At 52.7% G+C, this 19,073-nt stretch overlaps 9 protein-coding genes across 9 annotated transcripts; 5 read left to right on the top strand and 4 right to left on the bottom strand.

Moving 5' to 3' along the window:
* Window positions 1-356: 356 nt before the first annotated feature.
* Window positions 357-2,211, top strand: AYL99_08727 (hypothetical protein; the record flags this gene model as incomplete). The annotated part of the gene is made up of 2 exons (XM_018840235.1): window positions 357-423; window positions 479-2,211. 2 exons carry the CDS (start codon window positions 357-359, stop codon window positions 2,209-2,211), a joined length of 1,800 nt encoding a protein of 599 aa, XP_018689982.1.
* A 774-nt stretch (window positions 2,212-2,985) lies between these two features.
* On the top strand, window positions 2,986-4,449 carry AYL99_08726 (hypothetical protein; the record flags this gene model as incomplete). The annotated part of the gene is made up of 1 exon (XM_018840234.1): window positions 2,986-4,449. The coding sequence occupies one exon, from the start codon at window positions 2,986-2,988 to the stop codon at window positions 4,447-4,449; it is 1,464 nt and encodes a 487-aa protein (XP_018689981.1).
* Window positions 4,450-5,249: 800 nt separating this feature from the next.
* Window positions 5,250-7,243, bottom strand: AYL99_08725 (hypothetical protein; the record flags this gene model as incomplete). The annotated part of the gene is made up of 2 exons (XM_018840233.1): window positions 5,250-5,281; window positions 5,386-7,243. 2 exons carry the CDS (start codon window positions 7,241-7,243, stop codon window positions 5,250-5,252), a joined length of 1,890 nt encoding a protein of 629 aa, XP_018689980.1.
* A 623-nt stretch (window positions 7,244-7,866) lies between these two features.
* AYL99_08724 (hypothetical protein) lies at window positions 7,867-8,153 on the top strand (the record flags this gene model as incomplete). The annotated part of the gene is made up of 2 exons (XM_018840232.1): window positions 7,867-8,026; window positions 8,089-8,153. 2 exons carry the CDS (start codon window positions 7,867-7,869, stop codon window positions 8,151-8,153), a joined length of 225 nt encoding a protein of 74 aa, XP_018689979.1.
* A 274-nt stretch (window positions 8,154-8,427) lies between these two features.
* On the bottom strand, window positions 8,428-10,281 carry AYL99_08723 (hypothetical protein; the record flags this gene model as incomplete). Its single annotated transcript, XM_018840231.1, has 1 exon — window positions 8,428-10,281. One exon carries the CDS (start codon window positions 10,279-10,281, stop codon window positions 8,428-8,430), a length of 1,854 nt encoding a protein of 617 aa, XP_018689978.1.
* Window positions 10,282-10,566: 285 nt separating this feature from the next.
* On the bottom strand, window positions 10,567-11,732 carry AYL99_08722 (hypothetical protein; the record flags this gene model as incomplete). The annotated part of the gene is made up of 2 exons (XM_018840230.1): window positions 10,567-11,367; window positions 11,418-11,732. 2 exons carry the CDS (start codon window positions 11,730-11,732, stop codon window positions 10,567-10,569), a joined length of 1,116 nt encoding a protein of 371 aa, XP_018689977.1.
* Window positions 11,733-13,396: 1,664 nt separating this feature from the next.
* On the top strand, window positions 13,397-14,914 carry AYL99_08721 (hypothetical protein; the record flags this gene model as incomplete). Its single annotated transcript, XM_018840229.1, has 1 exon — window positions 13,397-14,914. The coding sequence occupies one exon, from the start codon at window positions 13,397-13,399 to the stop codon at window positions 14,912-14,914; it is 1,518 nt and encodes a 505-aa protein (XP_018689976.1).
* Window positions 14,915-15,160: 246 nt separating this feature from the next.
* On the bottom strand, window positions 15,161-17,209 carry AYL99_08720 (hypothetical protein; the record flags this gene model as incomplete). The annotated part of the gene is made up of 2 exons (XM_018840228.1): window positions 15,161-16,942; window positions 16,994-17,209. The coding sequence occupies 2 exons, from the start codon at window positions 17,207-17,209 to the stop codon at window positions 15,161-15,163; spliced, it is 1,998 nt and encodes a 665-aa protein (XP_018689975.1).
* Window positions 17,210-17,566: 357 nt separating this feature from the next.
* Window positions 17,567-19,007, top strand: AYL99_08719 (hypothetical protein; the record flags this gene model as incomplete). Its single annotated transcript, XM_018840227.1, has 3 exons — window positions 17,567-17,584; window positions 17,641-18,253; window positions 18,307-19,007. The coding sequence occupies 3 exons, from the start codon at window positions 17,567-17,569 to the stop codon at window positions 19,005-19,007; spliced, it is 1,332 nt and encodes a 443-aa protein (XP_018689974.1).
* Between the last annotated feature and the right edge of the window lie 66 nt (window positions 19,008-19,073).

Raw genomic sequence — 19,073 nt, 5'->3', positions numbered from 1 at the left:
GAGAGAGATTCGTGGAGTGGAATGCTGGGCCAGTTATAGACCCTGCGGTGGACGTCACCTTCTCCACATTGAGGCGTTGCGGTTCCAAGGTAGACTTCTGGCCTCCTCTGCATTCACCCGCAGACACGATGTTTAGCTGAGAAGACCTGTGAACATATCCATGTTGGTTTCCGGACCCTGCATGTCGTGTTGGGGAGGGGCTGTCCATTTCTCAAAGGATGATGGACGCTATGGAGGAGGAGGCGAGAGAAACCAGAGCTCAGGACCATCAGGCTGAGGATATAGAACCGCCATTTCCTCTCGATATTCTCCATAGCTTCTAGTCCAGGACTCCAATGCTCCTTCAATCACATATGATGGTGCTACTCGGTGTATTTGTGCTCTTTTGCGGCCTGAGTGCCCAGGTCTTTGGTCATGTCCCACGTATGGAGGGAGCTACGAGTTTTGTTGAGGCATATCAAGGCTGACCTGCATACAGGACAGGCTACGACCAGCAGTCAAGATACGGTTGAAGCGACTGATACTGCAACAGCCCCAGCAGCGACAACGACAACTCCGCCGGCAGCAACTACAGTTCAGCCAACTACAACATCAAATGAACCAGCCCCCGTCACAACCACGCCTTCGCCAGTTACGACTACTTCTGTAGAACCCGAAACCACGAGCTCACCTTCGCCCCCTACATCGCCGACCCCGACACTCTCTACAAGCTCATCTACGGTCACAGCCAGCACAACCACTACTGCCCCAGAAAATTCTGGCTGTACAATCACACAGATTGTCCCCGAGACCAGTACTTCATATGCAACTCTGACCTCTTTCACTACGACAATCCTTCCTCCGACCACTATCACCAGCACCCTCCCTCCGGAGACTATCGTGACTGGTACCACTCTTCCTCCGGAGACTATTTGGACTACCACCACCGTCCCTGCTGAGACGACTTGGGTCACTATAACTCTTCCTCCCGAGACCAGTATTATTACCGAGACGCAGACCTTCACTTCCTCTACGATTGAAAGCATTGTTCCACTCGCTACCGGCATCGCAACCACCTCCACTTCGTCATCCGCCTTATCAACTACCGGCAGCATTACATCAGTAACGATCAGTGCGAGCAGCACTACAACCACTCCTGCTCCAACTTCTGCCCCACAAACCACCTCCACTTCGAGTCTTGTCCCGAGCACAAGCACGTCGTCCCCAATCTCTACTGCAACACCTATTCTCCGAGTGAGACAAGAGAGCGAGACTTGCGAGACAGTATACATCACAAGGTCTACCGTTGTATCCATCACGACAGAGACTACGGTCATCAGCACCATTTCAGGGTCAACTGTTCTAGCCACTGCCACTGCTGAGCCCGTCACAGAAGCATCAACTGTAACGCCCTCACCCAGTTCTGCAACAGCAACTGAGTCCCCACGGGCCGTCACCTCAACATCAACTGTCGCCGTCGCACCTGTGCTATTAACCACAACAACTCAAGTCACCGTTGCGGCACCAACGCAGCCGCAGAGTCCAACAGCCCCTGCGCCCGCCCAGTCAACTAGCCAGACGCCTCCTGCTGCTACCGTACCCACATCCAACCTTAGCAGTGGACAAGGCTCTTCAGGGACGGGCACTGCAGCTGGGACGAGAACACCAACATCGAGCACGACACCAGTTGCATCTGCAACTCCAGTTACCTCCAGCAGTGAACAGAGCTCACCTGGAACGCAAACACCAGGCACCGTACCGGCTGCTTCTACCACACAAGCTTCCAGTCCGGCACCTTCATCCACTGCTGCGCCGCCTCCCACGACAGCGACACCCCAAGCTTCCACGGAAAACTCCAGCCTCTCGGCGTCAACCCCTCTTTCTCCCTCCGTATCGACCTTCCGAACCACGGCTACAGATGTAACTACCGCCGTCGTCGTAGATGGTACCACTGTTACCGCCGGTGGCCCGCCAGTCACCATAAATGGCACACCCATCAGCCTCGGCACGGACAGCTCAGAGATTGTTATTGGGACGAGAACGACAATTATCACATTGACCCCGAGCGGTGGCATTCAAACCGTCATTTGTAGTGCCGTTGGAGGCTGCACGAGCACAGGTACAGCTCCGCCGGGGTTGCAGACCTTTTCGGGCGGTGCTCAAAAAGCAAGGCACACAGTTGACGCTCCATTAGCACTGGGCCTGGTGATCCCATGGATGTTGTTTGCCTGAAAGATGGGTTCCACGTAGTGAGATAGGGCAAACTTTGAAGGAAAGGTAGCGAGCTGGATTTCATGTTTCATACTAATGACGGTCTGGCTGTCTTCACTGGTGTATAACTCTTTCGAGCTGTTGGAAGCATAAATTGATTGAGGACGTTGTTCTACTTGCTAAAAGCGGAAAAGTGTACTTTCCTGAGGGGTTCCGCCGAGCCGCCCAGTCTCTTGCCAAGCCCTTCCCACGTGACCTTAGCTTTCCCCTAAGAGCAAAGCCGATCTCGCTACACCTTCTCTACCTTGCTCACCGGGAATCGCCGCTCGCCCGTTCGACTTCCGATGCCAAGAATTCGGAGATGTGACAATTTTCCGCGTCGCTAGAAATGAAGCATCGTAGCGCAGGCAGGCCAGCGTTCTAACATCAGCCTCATACCACCCCTCCCTCCTCTCTTCTCAGTAGTATTAGCTGCGTGCCTCTGTGCAGGCGATGAAGACGCTCGCTGCGCCTTCTCGAAGTCTCCTGCGCTACCTTCGATCTCAATCGGACTTGATCTTCCCCAGCTCCAGTCGCTTCGCAACATGTGCTCGAACGCCATTACGAGCTATATCCACGACTCCGATCCGCAAGCGGCTCTTCTCAAATGAGGACAAATGGCATCCTGTGCGAGAGCCGTGTAAAGCTCTTCCTCCTCCAAGATACAACCCACCCAATCCTCCACTGTCTCGCGGCGCAAGCACAGAAAGTCATAAGCAAAGTTTTTGGCGACGATGGCTCCGTCATAGGGCCGCTATGGCCCGTTCAAAATTCCCACGAGATTCTTCAAATGCGTCCTCACCCTCTGGGTACGACGAGACTTCGGCTCAGCTCTTCAATCTTTCCCGCGCCCTGTCGCGTAACACCAGCGGCGCAGAATTGAAGCTTCGCTGTACCGAGTTCGACGCCAATGGCTCCGTTACGATGGTGTCGGGCGAGTTCAAGAAGTCGGAACTCATCGCCAAGTATGGATTACTGCCTCGAGATCTCCGAAAGATCGACTCTTCCGTCCTTCCCCATATCCTCGTCCGGCCTTCGGCCATCCTGATTAACCTCCTCCACCTCCGAGTCCTTATTCAGTCGGATAGAGTTCTGGTCTTCGACGCTTTTGGGAGCACAGACTCTTATACCCAGTCGTTGTTTATGTACGACCTGGAAGGGAAACTGCGACAAAAAGCGGACCCCAGAAATGGCTCCCTCAACCTCCCCTATGAACTGAGAGCTCTTGAAGCAGTGCTCATATCTGTCACTTCAGGTCTGGAAGCGGAATTTGCCTTGGTCCGGGACCCGGTCACACATATCTTGACGGAGCTCGAAGAAGACATTGACAGAGACAAACTACGGCACTTACTCATCCATTCCAAGAAACTTGGCACATTCGAGCAGAAGGCACGACTGGTGCGAGACGCCATCGAGGATCTCCTCGAAGCGGACGATGATCTATCGGCTATGTATCTGACTGAAAGAAAGGCCACTGGTAAACCCCGCGCCGAAAACGACCATCAAGAAGTTGAAATGCTCCTCGAATCCTACCACAAGATCTGTGACGAAATCGTCGAGATATCGGGCAATCTGATTAGCAACATCAGAAATACGGAAGAAGTGGTCCGTGCAATTTTAGATGCAAATCGCAACCAGCTGATGTTGCTCGAGATCAAATTTAGCATTGGCACTCTCGGTCTAGCTGGTGGTACCCTTATCGCCGGGCTCTATGGCATGAACCTCAAGAACTTTGTCGAAGAGTCGGACTTGGCCTTTGGCGGAGTCAGTGTGATATGCTTCGGTCTGTCCTGGTTGATCTGCATCTACGGCATGCGCAAATTACGCAAGGTGCAAAAGGTGCGCATGTGGGGCGAGGGTCTCGATCACAGCATGGGTTTCCGTGGCAGCAAGATAGGGAGTCGAGGCAATTGGCGCAACGAAGCAGTGGAGAGTCAGGCACATACAATTGACAGGCTCAAAGTGAGAGGGGGCTCGCAGACTGGCCGTGTGCTTTGGCCGGGCATGGATGGGTTGGGAATGCATAAACTCAACAATGCCGAAACCGACGATCAGCAGCGGAATGTAGGTCTTCGCAGCAGCACCACGGACGCAAATGCACCTGGCATGACGATTCACGAGGACGTCGATAACGTCGAAGCCAAGATGAAGGCTGACGCGAAGAGGGAGAAAGGTCTGATGACCAAGGAACAAATGAAGGCACAACACAAGAGGCAGTGATGCACAGAATCGCCCTCTCCTCTTCTCCTGACTCTGTAATATATACTCTGTGATGATAGCGATTGGGGTTTCATCTTCTGTGTTTAGTATATAGATTATTAGATGGCTGGTCTCATCTCCTTTTGAGCGTTCAAGCGAGGACTGAGACGGGGGTGGCGGTTCTTGCATTTCCAAATACATATCGGGGCGACTGCATTTGAAAGGCATGGATAGAGGGCACATCATAGCACTGGGTTCGGTGTTGAAAGGTACACGGTTGCAGACACCTCCCGTCCCAATCTCTCCCTCTTAGGTACCTATGGAGCATTTGGCAGGATTACCATATGCATTTACGGAGAGGCAGGGATACGGGACCAGAGATAGCCTCTTTGTCTTGTATGGAAAAATAGACGAATTCATCTCACTTCAATTTGGTTCAATTCTTGAGTGAGCTTGTCGTTTGTTTCAAGATTATGCTTCCTTTTGGTCGACTTTGATCTTTTGCCTGAGGACGCACGGCTTGCTCTTCCTCGTTCTATTTGTCCAACCACACCGCCCTCGTGTCTCTACTCCGGCCATGTACTATAGCATTGACCGTCTCCTTGAGTGATTGCTCTCTTCAATTGGCCTCTTCGAGAGCTCGAGGCATCCCGTGTTTGTGGCCAATGACAGGTTCCAGTTTCACCTGCTCCCACGCCAGCTATCTCCAAGGTCCATAGACCGCCACCACCACGGTCACCATTTCCAACTCTGAATTGCAGGAAAAGAGTATGCCGAAAGAACTAGAAGCGAATCCACACTCTTGAAGAGCTGAGTATGGATCACCAGTCGTCATCGTCGTCCTTCTCATCGTCTGCAACAGTAAAGTCAGCATTCATTGACCCGTGACAAAGGACAATACAGGTTAACTTGAGAAACTTTCGTACTCTCAAACAAGACAAACAAGGGCAAACTTACCGCTGCCACTAACTTTCTTCTTTCTCTGACTCAACGCCGCTGCCAATGCCCCGGCCAGACCCCCTTGATCCCCGGCTGGTGTCGAGGGCGAGCCTGGCGCCCCTGGAGGCGGTGGAGAGGCACTACTCTCTGATCCCGGCACCAAGGCCGCACTACGGTCGCGTTTCTCACTGTCCTTGACCTTGCGTAGCCCGCCGCCAGCTTTCCCACCTGACCCGCGAATGGCCGCCAGAAGCGAGTCACGGCCATCGCCTCCTCCCACCGGGGGAAGAGGGGGAGGAGCTGGTCCAGAAGAGCTGGGCATGGGAGGCGGTGGGGGTGGGCCACCAAAGGAAGGCATGGGAGGCGGCGGAGGAGGACCAGCAGATGAGGGCATGGGCGGCGGCGGCGGTGGTGGGGGAGGAGGTGGCGGAACGGCCCCTGAGGGTGGTGGAGGGACTGCTCGAGTATTCGGGGGCGGCAAAGGAGGCGCATTATTGCGTGCTGGTGGAGGCGGTGGAGGTTGAGGAATGAACAATGCAGAATGCGACGCCGTCTGTGCCTTGGGCGGTAATGGGGGTGGTGGCCCAGCATAAGGAGCTGGTGTCTCACGACTGGGTGGCGGAGGAGGAACAGGTCCACGACTCGGTGGTGGAGGAGGCGCGGAAGACTTGCGTTCCCCAGTGAACGGTGGAGGGACTCTAAACAAACCACCCTGGGGTTGTTCTTCCTCGATCGGGGTTTTGGGAGGACGAGGCGGAGGTGGAGGACCCGGGTTTGCAAGAGAACCCGAAGAAGCTCGAGCTCGGCCGGATGAGTGCAGTGCTGGACCTTCTTTGACGGCAAACTTGCCGGCATCTGCGATAGGTGGAGGAGCGCGGAACCTGGGCTGTGGACTCGCTGTGGGAGGAGACGGATCCCTTGCTGGTGGAGAGCTTGATCGAGGAGGTGATGGTGCTCGCCCACCGACAGGTCTTCTGGATGGCGGAGGGGCTGGAGGAGGGCCTCTCCGGCTCGAGGAAGAAGTGCCAGTATTTTCAGGGCTGATCCTCGATGGAGGTACAGAGGGAGGCGGAGGTGGCGGAGCCCTTGACCTTGATTCAGTAGCGGTGACTGTCGGTATCCCCGAGCCGAATCCATTGGCCGCTCCTTCTGCCTGCTTCTCTTGTATATAACGCTTGATAAAGTCGACGTTTTGGCTGATTTGATCTTCCGTGATGCCCATTTGTATCAGTTCATCCAAGATCGGCCTCAAGCTAGGATCAGAAAGATCGATTGTGTCTGCATTGTTTCGTGGATAGCCTGCAGGAGGAAGCCCGGTGCTGTAAATCGGCTGGGGCGCAATTGGTTGCGGTTGTAGCGAGGCTGAGCTGTGCCGGTGTCCACGGAACAAGTTGCTAACTCGGCTGTGGTGTTTGTGCGAACTTCCAGGCACATGTATTTGGCCCCCTCCAGCGGCAGATGCGAATGGCTGGGCTTTTGTATGTTTGCTGGCATTTTTCTCGCGCTCGTCCATCTTTTTCTTGAACTGTCGGGCCTCTTTCTCGTCGACGAAGGATAAGCCGGCGAGACATTGTTCGAGTTCAAAGGAGTGGAAGAATGTGCGGTCTTGATTGTATTGAAAGGTGTCGTATATTTCTTGATCCCATATCACGCCTCGGTTTGCGGGAGATATATCAACGAGCTTGATCCAGAAGGTGTTTCCGACCAGGTCGTTCGAGAGGACAGCGGCGCCTTGCAGGCCTGTATAGGTCCATCGGGTGCTGTCAGGGTGAGCGACATAGAGACGAGCGACGGCGACGGCTTGGATCTTGTTGGAAGCCTTGGGCACAGTCCGTTTCACCGTCTCCTTGTCAGCATCGGTGAGGATGGACGGCATATCGGAGCGAGTGATAGTGCTCGCGGTCCGCAAAGGGGGGAAGCAGAAACTTGAAAACGGTGACCTGCTTTTGGTGGAATAATATCAAGTCACACAGAAACAATCCAAGATGGGCACAGGATAACAGACTGACATGGAAGCATAGAAGGGGTGATCGATGAACTGTGCAGGTAATTCCTCAAGTGCTCTCTGTGCTAAGGCGGAGACAAGAGACAAAGGCTGAGCCGCGTGGCATTCCGGCTCGGATCAATCTCACTAGGGGAGGTGTTGCGGGGTCAGACTCCAAGCCCCCAAAGGCTCACTACCTAGTAGGCTTTGTAGGAGGGCCTAGTGAGCGGTCTTCTAGGCTGCCCCTGTTTGCCTTCAGGGCCTGTTGCTTAGCCTGGAACTTGCAATTGGTTGAATTTGGAGGCCTTCCGTCACTCATGTTCTACAAGACCCCACATCTCAGACGTCATCGTCATATGGTGCAGGTCGCAGACTGCAAATGCAGAAGCCTGAGAGTGTCATAGTCACACAACAACTCGATAGCACAGCTATATAAGTCTCCCTTAACCTCTATCCTCTCCTCACTCCTAGACATTTTCTAAAGATCCCCACTCATCGTCAACAAACTCCTCAAAATGCCTGTTATGCCAAGCGAAGAAAACACTGACTCTCACGTCTTTGACAAAGTCGCCAAAGAGTCCAGCGACTCCAACGCATCTGACCACCCTATTCACCAGGGAGAGCAAAAGGCACAAGCCCATCATCATCAGAGCAAGGGTCCTCAGATCTCTGACAGTGAGTACATCCTGGTTTCTGTTGCTGTGAGATGATTCAGAATGCTAACCCCGGCCTTGTAGGCATTCCTGCCGAGACGAAGAGCAAGGAGGAACTGAAGGCTCAGGCGCAAGAGATGAACAAATAGACTCGACATGAGCGACGGGAGAGGCACGAACACGAACAGCTATGGTAAAGACGAAAACAAAGGACAGGTGAAAGGAAAAGGGCACACCCCAGGTTATTCATAGGAATGGAATGAATCATTCTGAGATACGAGCACGTCTTTGCCATTGCTCCTGTACTGGCGCCAAACCATGCATTTCTACCTCATGCCTCCCTTCAAAGCAAAGCAAAATGTTAGTCCATCGCTATGCATTGAATGATTTGTTTTGGAAAGTCCGTGGCCTCTCTTGGTCTCATTAAGTTTTACTGGCACGCTTGCCGGTCGGTTCGCCGTCGTCCTTGCGCTCCCGGCTTCTACCTGACTCTCGATCTTCCTCTGTGCCTTTGGCCGCCAGATCCGTCTCCAACCTCTCGTCGCCGGTCACCAACTTGAGGGAGGCCTCCTCGTCGGCTGGCGTTTCCTCGGGGATTGGATCGGGTAATATGATTGAGAAGTGGACGAGGCGCCGGCAGCTCTTCTCAGGAGCTTTCTTAGAGGTGTCCTGGGTTCGGTTTGCAGATTGGGTCTCCTCCACTGCGACACGGTCAACGCCTTTAGCCTTGTTCATTGATGCGCTGTCGGTTATAGCCTTGTCCTCCGTACTATCCCTCCCTGTGGACGCCGATAAGTCTTTCTCCTCTTTTACCTCCTTGGCTTTCTTGTCATCGACGTCCGGTTGCTCACTGTAATGCCAAAGCTCCTTTAAATCCCCCTTCACCAGGGCAGTGCCCCAGAGTGACAGCAGGACTCCGGGGACAAGGTAGAGTAGTGCCGGCTGCGCGTGTTGTGCAACCTGCATTACAATCACTGTTACGACCATTCCAGCGAGATATCCCAAGATAGTGGCGCGAAGATAGGTTTTGGGAAACCGCTTGGCTTTCGTCTCCATGGACCATAATTTCGAACTGGTCCAGAATCGTTCTCCCCAGCATCCTGTGGCACTGGTGTATGTCGGCTTCAAATTATTCTCTTCCGTTTGCTGTCCTTTCTTGGCCTGTCGAAGGTAATATAAGTACAAGTCAAACCTCAACGCAAAGGCGAGCATCATTCCCGGCACAACAATGTCCCCTAAACCCAGCATCGCCATTGTTCTTTTCTTTGCTAGGCATTGCAAGTACTCCTCCATCGCTGGCGAGCCCTCAGGTGCACCCGTAGGGACCACGCAGCCGTCGGGTCGAGGGAAGAGCAACTTGATCGGGACGTCTAGTTTTGTCGCCACAGTGACCATCATCGGGGTGAAGAAAACAAAATAGATATCATAAAAGAAAAGTGCGCTCAGCACAAGGGTACCAGTCCAGGCGGTTGTGGGTGTCATGTACTGTAAAGAGCCGTAGCAGAAGGAGAAGCCGAGGAAGTTGGTCAGGAACCATGGCTTTGCGACGAACGTGTGGATGTAGACAATACCGGCGGAGAGAATGAGGCTAATAGCATCAAGAATTTCGACAAATGTCTTGATGGTAATCAATTCGTGAACGTGGAACTCGAGCCGGGCCTTCGTGTACAGTATCGCGCGTAGGTCCCAGACAAGCGGTGCAAGCGAGGAGGGAAGAGAGATCTGCCCTGCCAACCCGGGAAACGGCGAGCCATTATGCAACCCGTTCTCTGTCCTAAAACACCGATGCTGCTGGTCCACCCTCCACAGCACTCCTGAACGGGAATACTCGTTTGGAAGTAAGAAGGATCGCAACACAGAGAAGCCGTCTTTCAGGAACTTCATCGCGAAGAACAGGCCGATCTGCGAGAAATAAATGCCCAAGACCCAATTGAGCCAAGCAGGATCTTGGAGCCACTTTAGAGTAAAGTAGAGCGATGCCAATGTGGCACCGGCCAGGATGGGAAACAATATCGCGTCTGAAGGTGTCAGGCTCTCGATTCTTGTGTGGGGATCTTCGTCGTCGTCACGTTCTTCATCTTCGTCACTGACATTTTTCTTAGATTTCTTGGGTGCTGCCGATGGTGGTCTGGATAACGAGGCGTGAGCGGCTGTGTAGATGGGGAATATAGCCGATACGAGAAGATGCATATAGGTCGGCAGAAGAGGTCGCATACTTTTATAATGGTAGGCGACCTGGCCTAGGAACTCCATGACAGGGCTCGGCTCTAAAGACATTTCTCCAATCTGCGCGCGACTGGGAGGGATGGACAGGTTCAGATTGACATATAATGACAAGTTCAACAGAGTGAGGCAGTGTACTGGAGTAATACAAATGATCCTATGAGGGTAGAAGTAAATAAATGTCCAGTGTGAAGTAAAGTTATGAACAGATCCGAGATCGAGGCTGAGGCCAGCCTGGCCTTGGCGGGCTTGAGATTAGCCGCGAGGCTGCGAGGAATCACTAGTCACAGGTGGCCCAAAAGGAAAGGAGTGGCTTGAAGATATCATTTAGCCGTATACCTATCTTCTGGGATGGTAGTAGATAAGTAGACGCAGGGATCGCTGTTGCACTTTCTTCACAGCCCGCTCTCCCCAAGCGACCTCTCGCCTGTACTGGGGGAACGGCTGCAGCGTTTCTATCGCCATCCTCAACGGGGCAGCAATGCATTTTGGCCCTTGATCGAGCATATTGTCTTGCAAGCAGTATTCAGCAGACTGGAATACGTTGCGGCAGGGTGCAGCGAAGTCAGCCCGATGTTCCAATGGTGGAAAGTGTAGGCAGTTGCCGAGCGTAGAGGTAGGAGATCTGGTGTCACCGCCCACGTCACTTTGTGCGAAGCCCCCAGCCTCCTCAGACTTCGCGTGAACTTCGGCCAGAACTTGATAGAGCTGCCACAGACCCTGCCACAGTATTGCCTGCACTCCCCAATAAATGATGACGGTGTTGGCGATAGAGAGATTGGGAAAATGGAATGCCACCGGAAACAACATGCCATCCTTCGATTCAAGGTCGAGACTTTTGTCTCTGGCTAGCTCTGGCCAATATAATGGTCCATGATGGTTCTTCTCCAGGCAATCATAGACAGATTGCAATTCGGCATCCAGCTTCCAGCATTTCGAAATCATCTCCGTTGCGAGCTGCAACTTGCCACAAGGGTTCAAGTGCTCCAGCATCTCGCCCTGTTTACGGAGCTCTGGTGCACTGGCGAGGAAGTCGTAGATCCGATCGTAGGGTGTTTTCGGTCTGATCTGCCAGGGTACCTCTTGCCACAGCGGCTGCCCCAAGAAGGAAGGCTCGCCCAGGTCTAGAGAATATAGAATCTGACTGTGGTCAGCTGCTTGTCACTTAGGCCATGTCACAGGTGACTCACGCCTTGAATCCTGAAATGTACAAAGACCGAATGTCCCAGCCCATCCATATGTGCCTCTGCACCACGAAGTTGCACCAGCCTTTGGCAACCAAGTGTATGGCTGATATATCCATGTTTTGACTGATTCGGACACTGACTCATCTCATACATGCCCAGCGCCACACAGGCAGTAAGAGTCTGTTCATGGAGCATCATGTCTGGATCCCACAGGGCTAATTGGACTTCGTGCAGAGCCTCACGGTAAAGCTTCAGGCTCTCGTGAATAAGCCCGTCATCATGATAGACTTCGCCTAGCTTAGCAACGGCCAATGCCATCATTGAAACCTCCAACGCGGGAGTGAGATCAGGAAGTTTGGGGATTTGTATCAGCCATACTCGTTGCTGCATAGGGCCAAGTATGTTCTTTGACAGATGGTTATCTAGGTACAGACCCAAGAGACGTTGTCGAAGAGCTGGGTTGGCGTTGACTTGTGCTCCTATCCGAATAAGAGATTTGACTGGGTCGAGACGAATGCCACTCGATGATGAGGAGCTTGCCATTCCATTTAAATCTAAATGGTTTTGATGACTGCCATGGGGGCGTACTGTCGAATCGGGAGTGGACTCTTCCTGCGGCGGTTGCTTCGAATCGTCGCCCTTCGGTGGCTGATGAGGGATGAAAATGGGGTATTTTCGGTACCCCGTGCATGTTCTTTTCGATTTAATGCACTGAGCACAAGAAGGCCGTTCCAGCCCGCACTGTTAGTGGTTAATATTAGCGGTGCCCTTCTCATCGATACTGGGAAATCGCTAGGTTTACCGCTATCTTCCGCTTCCTGCAGGTTCCACAACCACGAGCTCTTGCAATCCCAACCATAGAGTATGCGCTGAGGGTTGGGTTCGGCTTAGGGTAAAGGATGGGTCAGTGTCTCGATGTGTTGGTAATAGTGAGAGCTTGGAAGACAGATACTGAGGTCGTCAGTGTACAGTTGATGCACTTGTGAGGAACTGGAGCATTTTGCGAGAACGAAGAAGTAGGGTCAGGCAGCATTCGTCAGTAGGAAACACTGGTCGGCCCTATACCTGTCTCACAAATGAAATCTGTCCTGGCGGCCCTCATTGGCATTGAGAATGCATCCAGAAAATAATAGGCTTTGGCATTGAGGGCAGGTCGTCTGATGGCGAAAACGCCTGGTTCGCCTTGCGGGTTCGTGGCTGTTGACTAAACCGAAAAGAGATGATTGTGCGAGCCAATCCGAACTTGAGCTATCGGGGCACAATAAGAGACGTAGAGGAGGCTCGCAGGGTGCATACATATCACAGGCATCAGGACGAGACAGTCTGAAGCTACACCCAAATGCGCATGATACTGATCACATCCAGAACGTCTGTAAGAATTGCAATCCAGGTGGAGCTGCAGTGTCCACACTTTCAGTGCAGTAAGTCACCAGGTCTGTTTTCTTTCTGTCTATCCCCCTCAGGCGAGAACAATACCTTCACATCTCCTTAGGGGGTATGATCACCGCCTTTCGGGCCACCAGGCTGTCCAAGGAAAGGCATTCTGAGCAGGAAGCAATGACATCGCGCGTTTGCCGGCTCAGCTTGATGCCCTATATATATACTTAACCAGTAGAAGAGCATTCCAGATGGTCCCTGCGTTAAGGAGACTTGATGGCAGCAGAGGGCCACCAGCAGCTCCTGGAGCCAAGTCAGCCGTCATAGTAGGAGAAATAGCTGTATCCAAAGATGTGGCGTTGATATCAAAGACAGAGAAAGTGAAGGACTGAAATTTGTACAGAGTACTCCGCCGTATTATTGCATCCACGTGATGACGCGCAAAACTACTGTGGACCGTTCGATTATGAAGCGCCATATCTATGCTGCCACCTGCTTTTGACGTGTCGATTTCTCCTGCATTGTTCACGGCACCAGCGTCACCGGGCGTGTCTTACGCGCTAAGAATCTCTTAATATCATCGCCGAGTACTCCTTGAGGGAGATATGCCACGAGCACCATTGAGACGAGCGGCCAGTATTACAGATTTGCGCTTTACCCTGCGACGCGTCTTTGGCAAGGCCTCGTTCCGACCCCTGCAGGAAGAGATCATCACCGCTGTTATTGCCGGACATGATGTATTTCTCTGCGCAGCTACATCCTTCGGCAAATCACTGTGCTACCAGCTTCCAGCTGTCGTGTCACTTGGAGTTACTGTTGTCATTTCACCCCTCCTGGCGTTGATGGACAACCAGGTTCAAGCCGCCAAGTCTTTGGGCATTGCCGTCGAGCGTATCAATGGCAAGACTGAATATGCTGAAAAGGTCCGCATCGAGGCAGACCTCCTTTGCGGACATCCAACAACCAAGCTTCTCTATGTCACCCCCGAACTTTGCGCACAGGACCGGTTTCGGAAACTCATCATCAAAATCCACCGCCAGGGTCAGCTGGTGCGCATTGCCGTGGACGAGGCTCATTGTATCAGCGAATGGGGCCACGATTTCCGACCGTGCTATAAAGAGCTAGTATGGCTGAAGACCAACCTCACCTGTCCCACCGTGCCCATGATAGCAGTAACGGCGACTGCGACAAAACAAGTGCGAAATGACATTTTCAGATATCTTGGTTTTGATATTGACAAGACCAAATGTTTCTCCACTTCTACCGCGCGACCAAACATTCACTATGAGATCCAATACTTCTCAGAGTCGAACCCAGTGGACGAAGACGGTGACATGTTTCCATACCTTTTGTCAAAGCTGAATTTCATGTATCAGAGACGGCTAATGCAGCTCAGACATCGAAAAGAGCAGCTTCCAACCGCCGTTGTACCTCCAATCACTGGCATTATATATGTTCCGCTGCGTGCCACAGCAGACTTTCTTGCTGCGAAGCTGACCGCCGCGGAGATCCGAGCCAGCGCTTACCATGCCGGTTTAGACACGCAAACGCGGGAGAGAGTGCAGAGGACATTCATCAGATATGCCACTTCGGACCCTCATCTCTTAGGAGTCGACGACAACCAAAGTATGACCAGCTCGTTCAACATCATCTGTGCCACAACAGCTTTTGGCATGGGTATCGACGTTCCCACTATCCGCTTCGTGATCCACTACGGCCTGCCGAGGGGCATGGAATCGTTCACACAAGAATCAGGACGTGCCGGACGCGACAACAAAGCAGCATCAAGCATCATTATGTACACTCGCGAAGACAAAGAGCGTTGCGAATATCGCGCCAAATGTGAGGCAGCCAAGGACAAAAGCCAGGCCAAGTCCGAGTCGAGGTTCGAGTCGCTCCGCAGCATTGTCGAATTCTGCGAAAACACCGACTGCTGTCGCCATACACTGGTCTCTCAATATTTCGGAGACAAGAGTGGCTCCGCGGAGTGTCATTTTGCGTGCGACGTCTGCAAGGAGGGGCCAGCCCGGCTGAAGAAACGCAAGGAAAGGGGTCTGGCCACGGAGGCTGAAGCGATGGAATTCACGCAGAGGGAGCTGATTCTGGATTATGAGTCCGAATAACGAGACCATAGCTGTTGACGAACTTTGATACCCATGAGAGATGATGTCGGAGGTACTGCAAGACCGCAATATAACAACCAAAAACAGCCGGTTGGAACATATCAATTAGTGGTCAGGTGTTGGGCGTAATAGAAATATGAGTTCCATAATTCAGTGACCCTGACATCAGTAAGCAAGTTATTTATTTGACCAATTTGCCGTTGAAGACATGTCTTTGTCCACCGCCAGCCCGCTTTTGAAAGACAGCTAACTCTTGAGATTGTAATACCCTCCTCCAAACTCCACGAGCCAGGCCTTCTCTACCTTCGAAATGTCCTTGATATATACTTTCTCGCCGGTTTCCAGCACCTCGTGAAACACCACATACTCCGCTTTCCGGTTGAACAGGAGAGATGTGGGATGTGGGTACATGGTGACGTTTCCCGACACGGATTTGAACGTCCCGTCAGGCTGCATTTTTGCGGCCTGCGAGAAGTAGCCTGTCACTAGACACTTCAAGATGTTGCCGGCCTTGTCCTTTTCTTGGGTGCTGATAGACGTGGCAGCCTGTGAGTTGTCCACTTTGACGTTCAACCTCTCAAGATACCTCCTCAGTTGATTCCTGATGCTCACGGCTCTTTGCATCGACTTGAAATTCAGATGGTGCTCATGGCACCATCTCGCCTCCTTTTTCCCTTTCGTCACAAACGCCCGATAAACATTCAATAGCGTGAGTTGGTCGCCCTCCTCAGCAGCAAATTTCCGTCTTGACAAGTCCATTGCCTTTTTCTCTCCGCTGTGATGAAACCACACGTTTCCTTGTAACGACGTCATCGCTGCGAGAGTGAGCATCTCGTTCTGACAGTCGAATTGTGGCGAGGAGGAAGCAAGGAGGCATTTGGCCATCATGGGTGGGATAGCACTAAGCTCGGCCATGCGTGTTCCCAATGGTGAAGTAAGCTTTGCATAGTCGTCCACCGCGCCTAGCGAATAGAGTAGATCAAATGCGCGAATAAGGAGCTGCGAGGGCGGCGGTGAGAGGAAGTCAAAACGCACAATGTTGTCAATTCCAAGTGCTTTCAATTGGAGGACCACGGGGGCAAGATTGGACCGTTGGATCTCTGGGGTGGTTGTTGCTGGAAGCGTCATATAAGATTGCTGTGTATAGAGGCGAAAACATTTTCCTGGTCGGGTCCGTCCTGCGCGGCCAGCTCGTTGGGTAGCGGAGGCTTTCGACGTTGGAAAAGGGGTCAAGGTCTCGATGTTTGTGGTTGGGTTGAACGCGCGGAGTTTTACAAATCCGCAATCAACAACATACACAATGCCTGAGATAGTGACGGAGGCTTCTGCGATATTCGTAGCAAGGATGACTTTACGGGTATTCTCCGCCGCTTCGGAGAAGACGTACATTTGGTCTTCTGTGCTGAGGCCTGCATACAAAGGGAGAGGCTGGAGACTTTGTGCCTGTGAGGATAGCGTTGATGCTAACTCCGACAGCTTTTGCATAGCTCTTTCGATTTCTTCTCTGCCTGTTAAGAACACAAGAATATCGCCAGGCGGCTCCTGTTGGTGTATTGAAAAGGCTGTCTGTACGGCCTTCTCCAGATAATCGTCCGTCGGTTGATCGAGATAGAGAACATCCACGGGATATGTTCGGCCTTCGATGCTGACGATTCGACATTTTTGCTCACTGTCAGGAGCGTCATGATCCCTAAAGAAATCTGCAAACCGTTCCGCTTCGAGCGTTGCGCTGCTGACAATGATTCTCAATTCTGGCCGTCGCTTCTTCACCTTTTTCAGTAGGCCAAGCAGGATGTCAGAGCTGAGTGACCGTTCGTGAGCTTCATCGATCACGATGACGGAATATCTGGTGAATAATGGATCAATCAAGGCTTCTCGTAACAGCATACCGTCGGTGAGAAATTTGATTCTGGTTTTGGCGGACGTGGCATCTTCGAAGCGAATTGAGTAGCCAACCTGTTCACCAACTTGGCATCTCATCTCTTCGGCGACGCGCGAGGCCACGGTGGTGACGGCCACTCTCCTGGGCTACAGACCATGGTCAGCATGCTTTGGGACTTTAAGGCTCGACGTACCGACCTGCGTTACCGCTATGCATTTCCCATTGGAGCACCATCCTGCCTGTTCCAGGTACTGAGGCAGTTGAGTCGTTTTCCCACTGCCTGTCTGACCCACTAGCACCGTGACCTGGTGTGTTTCAATGGTGTAGAGCAGACTGGCTCGGTGTCTGGAGATGGGTAGAAGCGCTGGCGGGGTGTACAGGGCCGGGATGAAGGACAAGTCAAGATCTGACATGATGTTGACGAGCTGGAGCGGTCGTAACCTGTGGCAACTCCCCGACAGATCATCTCTGCCTCCTCACCAGCTGGCGATGGAGGGTGGATAGGCGACAAAGAAGGGCCGTGGTTGAGAACTGATGTCTGCACCGCCACAAATGAACTTTGACACCAAATGGGAATGACGCCACACAACGTCATCGCAGCCACCGCCAAGTGACCAGCACAAGCATCACAAGGCAGGCACAATTCCGACCCCACGCCAGCTACCGGAGACATGTGTCGTCTCAGGTCTTGAGATAATACATTCACTCTTTGCTTCATGAGAAGTCCCGTCTAAAATCACACCCGCAGAAGACTCAATTCGACCGTCAGCATGTCCAGCAACAACCCTGTAAGAAACATGCCCTCTATTGCTTCTTTGTGCAATCTATCCCTAACACTGCGCAGCCGTCGCCCGTCTCACCACTGAAACCGTCCGACGGACCCCCAGAATCCCCAACCACTGCTCGGCCCCTGGATTTCGACAGTGACCAAGAGACTGGAACGATTGAGACGACTCCAGCACCCAAGACAGAGTTGCATTCGCAGCCTAAACCTCCTCCCAAAGACGACGTTGCTCCGCCAAAACCCCCGCGACCGATGTCTCCACGAGAACAGGCAGAGCTCACGTTGAAAGAAGCCTTTCCTACGATTGAGATCAGCGTCATCCGAGCAGTTCTCACTGCGAGCAGAGGCGAGATCGAACCTGCATTTAATGCTCTCCTTGGAATGACAGACCCTGAATCTCAGCGAGAGCCAGAACCGTTACCTCCGGCCAAACCACCTCGTCCCGCCCGGCAACAATCTCCCACCACTAGGAAGCTTAGCCAACTGGAAGCAGACGAGCTCTATGCTAGACAGCTGGCTCAAGAATACAATGGCGGTCCCGGATTTGACAGGCAGCAACCAAGGCGTCGTGATTCTGGAGGAAGATACAACGAAAACTTGCAAGGATCAAGGGTTGGTCGACCAGGCGCAAGCCCGAACCCTGACGACGTACCGTGGCGCAGTTTTATTGATGGTTAGTCTCTTATCATCCGCAATTTCGTCGCGTTCTTACATGATGTGTAACAGACGATCTGCCCGAGATCCGTGACAATATCCGGAAGGGCTTCGTGGAAACGCAGAAGACAGTGAACAGCTGGATCAGCGCATTCAAGAAGAAGATAGATGGCGATGACGATGACGCAGAGTTCACACAAGGTCAACCGCCTCTCCCTGCCCGGCCAACAGCACAATCGCCATTCGCAGGCCGCCGAAGTGCCGAGATGCGCCGCAGTGCAGACCTCCAACGATACGATGCTGATATGCAACCAATCGGTGATGACTTTTCAAAACTGGAGCTCCGCGATGGCGACGCTCCGCCCCGTACATCAAGCCGGCCACTGGCTAACCCAAATCTTTTCCGGTCCGCCGGTATCCAAGGTCCAGATCGTCGACCGTCGCCGGGCACGAATCGTAAGGTGTCCTTCCAGGACGGTCCACCGGAGGAGATCAGGGACATGTACAACGCCTCGCCAAAGCCCACCGCGGCGTCGACCACAAAATCGAGCAAATGGCAGCCCCTACAGAGTATCGACCCGAGTCCTGTTGCGGAAAACGACCCATTCAGTTTGGGTGACAGCGACGAGGAAAAGGATGCGAAGGTGATCACGTTACAGGATGATGACACAGATGTCAAAAAGGATGAGAAGAAAACCAGTGACGAAGAGGCGCAGAGCAAGAATGCGACACAAGCCGCGACGAAGGAGACTCTTGGAGCAGAATCGAAGTGAAATATATGTAGGCTGACACCGAAATGAGGAAGACAAGGTCCGGCACAGCTGTCCGTTTGGAAAGAC

Source organism: Fonsecaea erecta (assembly GCF_001651985.1).
Source record: "Fonsecaea erecta strain CBS 125763 chromosome Unknown Scaff8, whole genome shotgun sequence".
In the NCBI taxonomy this organism is placed as follows: domain Eukaryota; kingdom Fungi; phylum Ascomycota; class Eurotiomycetes; order Chaetothyriales; family Herpotrichiellaceae; genus Fonsecaea; species Fonsecaea erecta.
Note: the sequence above shows the minus strand (reverse complement) of the source record. Positions and strands in the feature narration are given on the sequence as shown.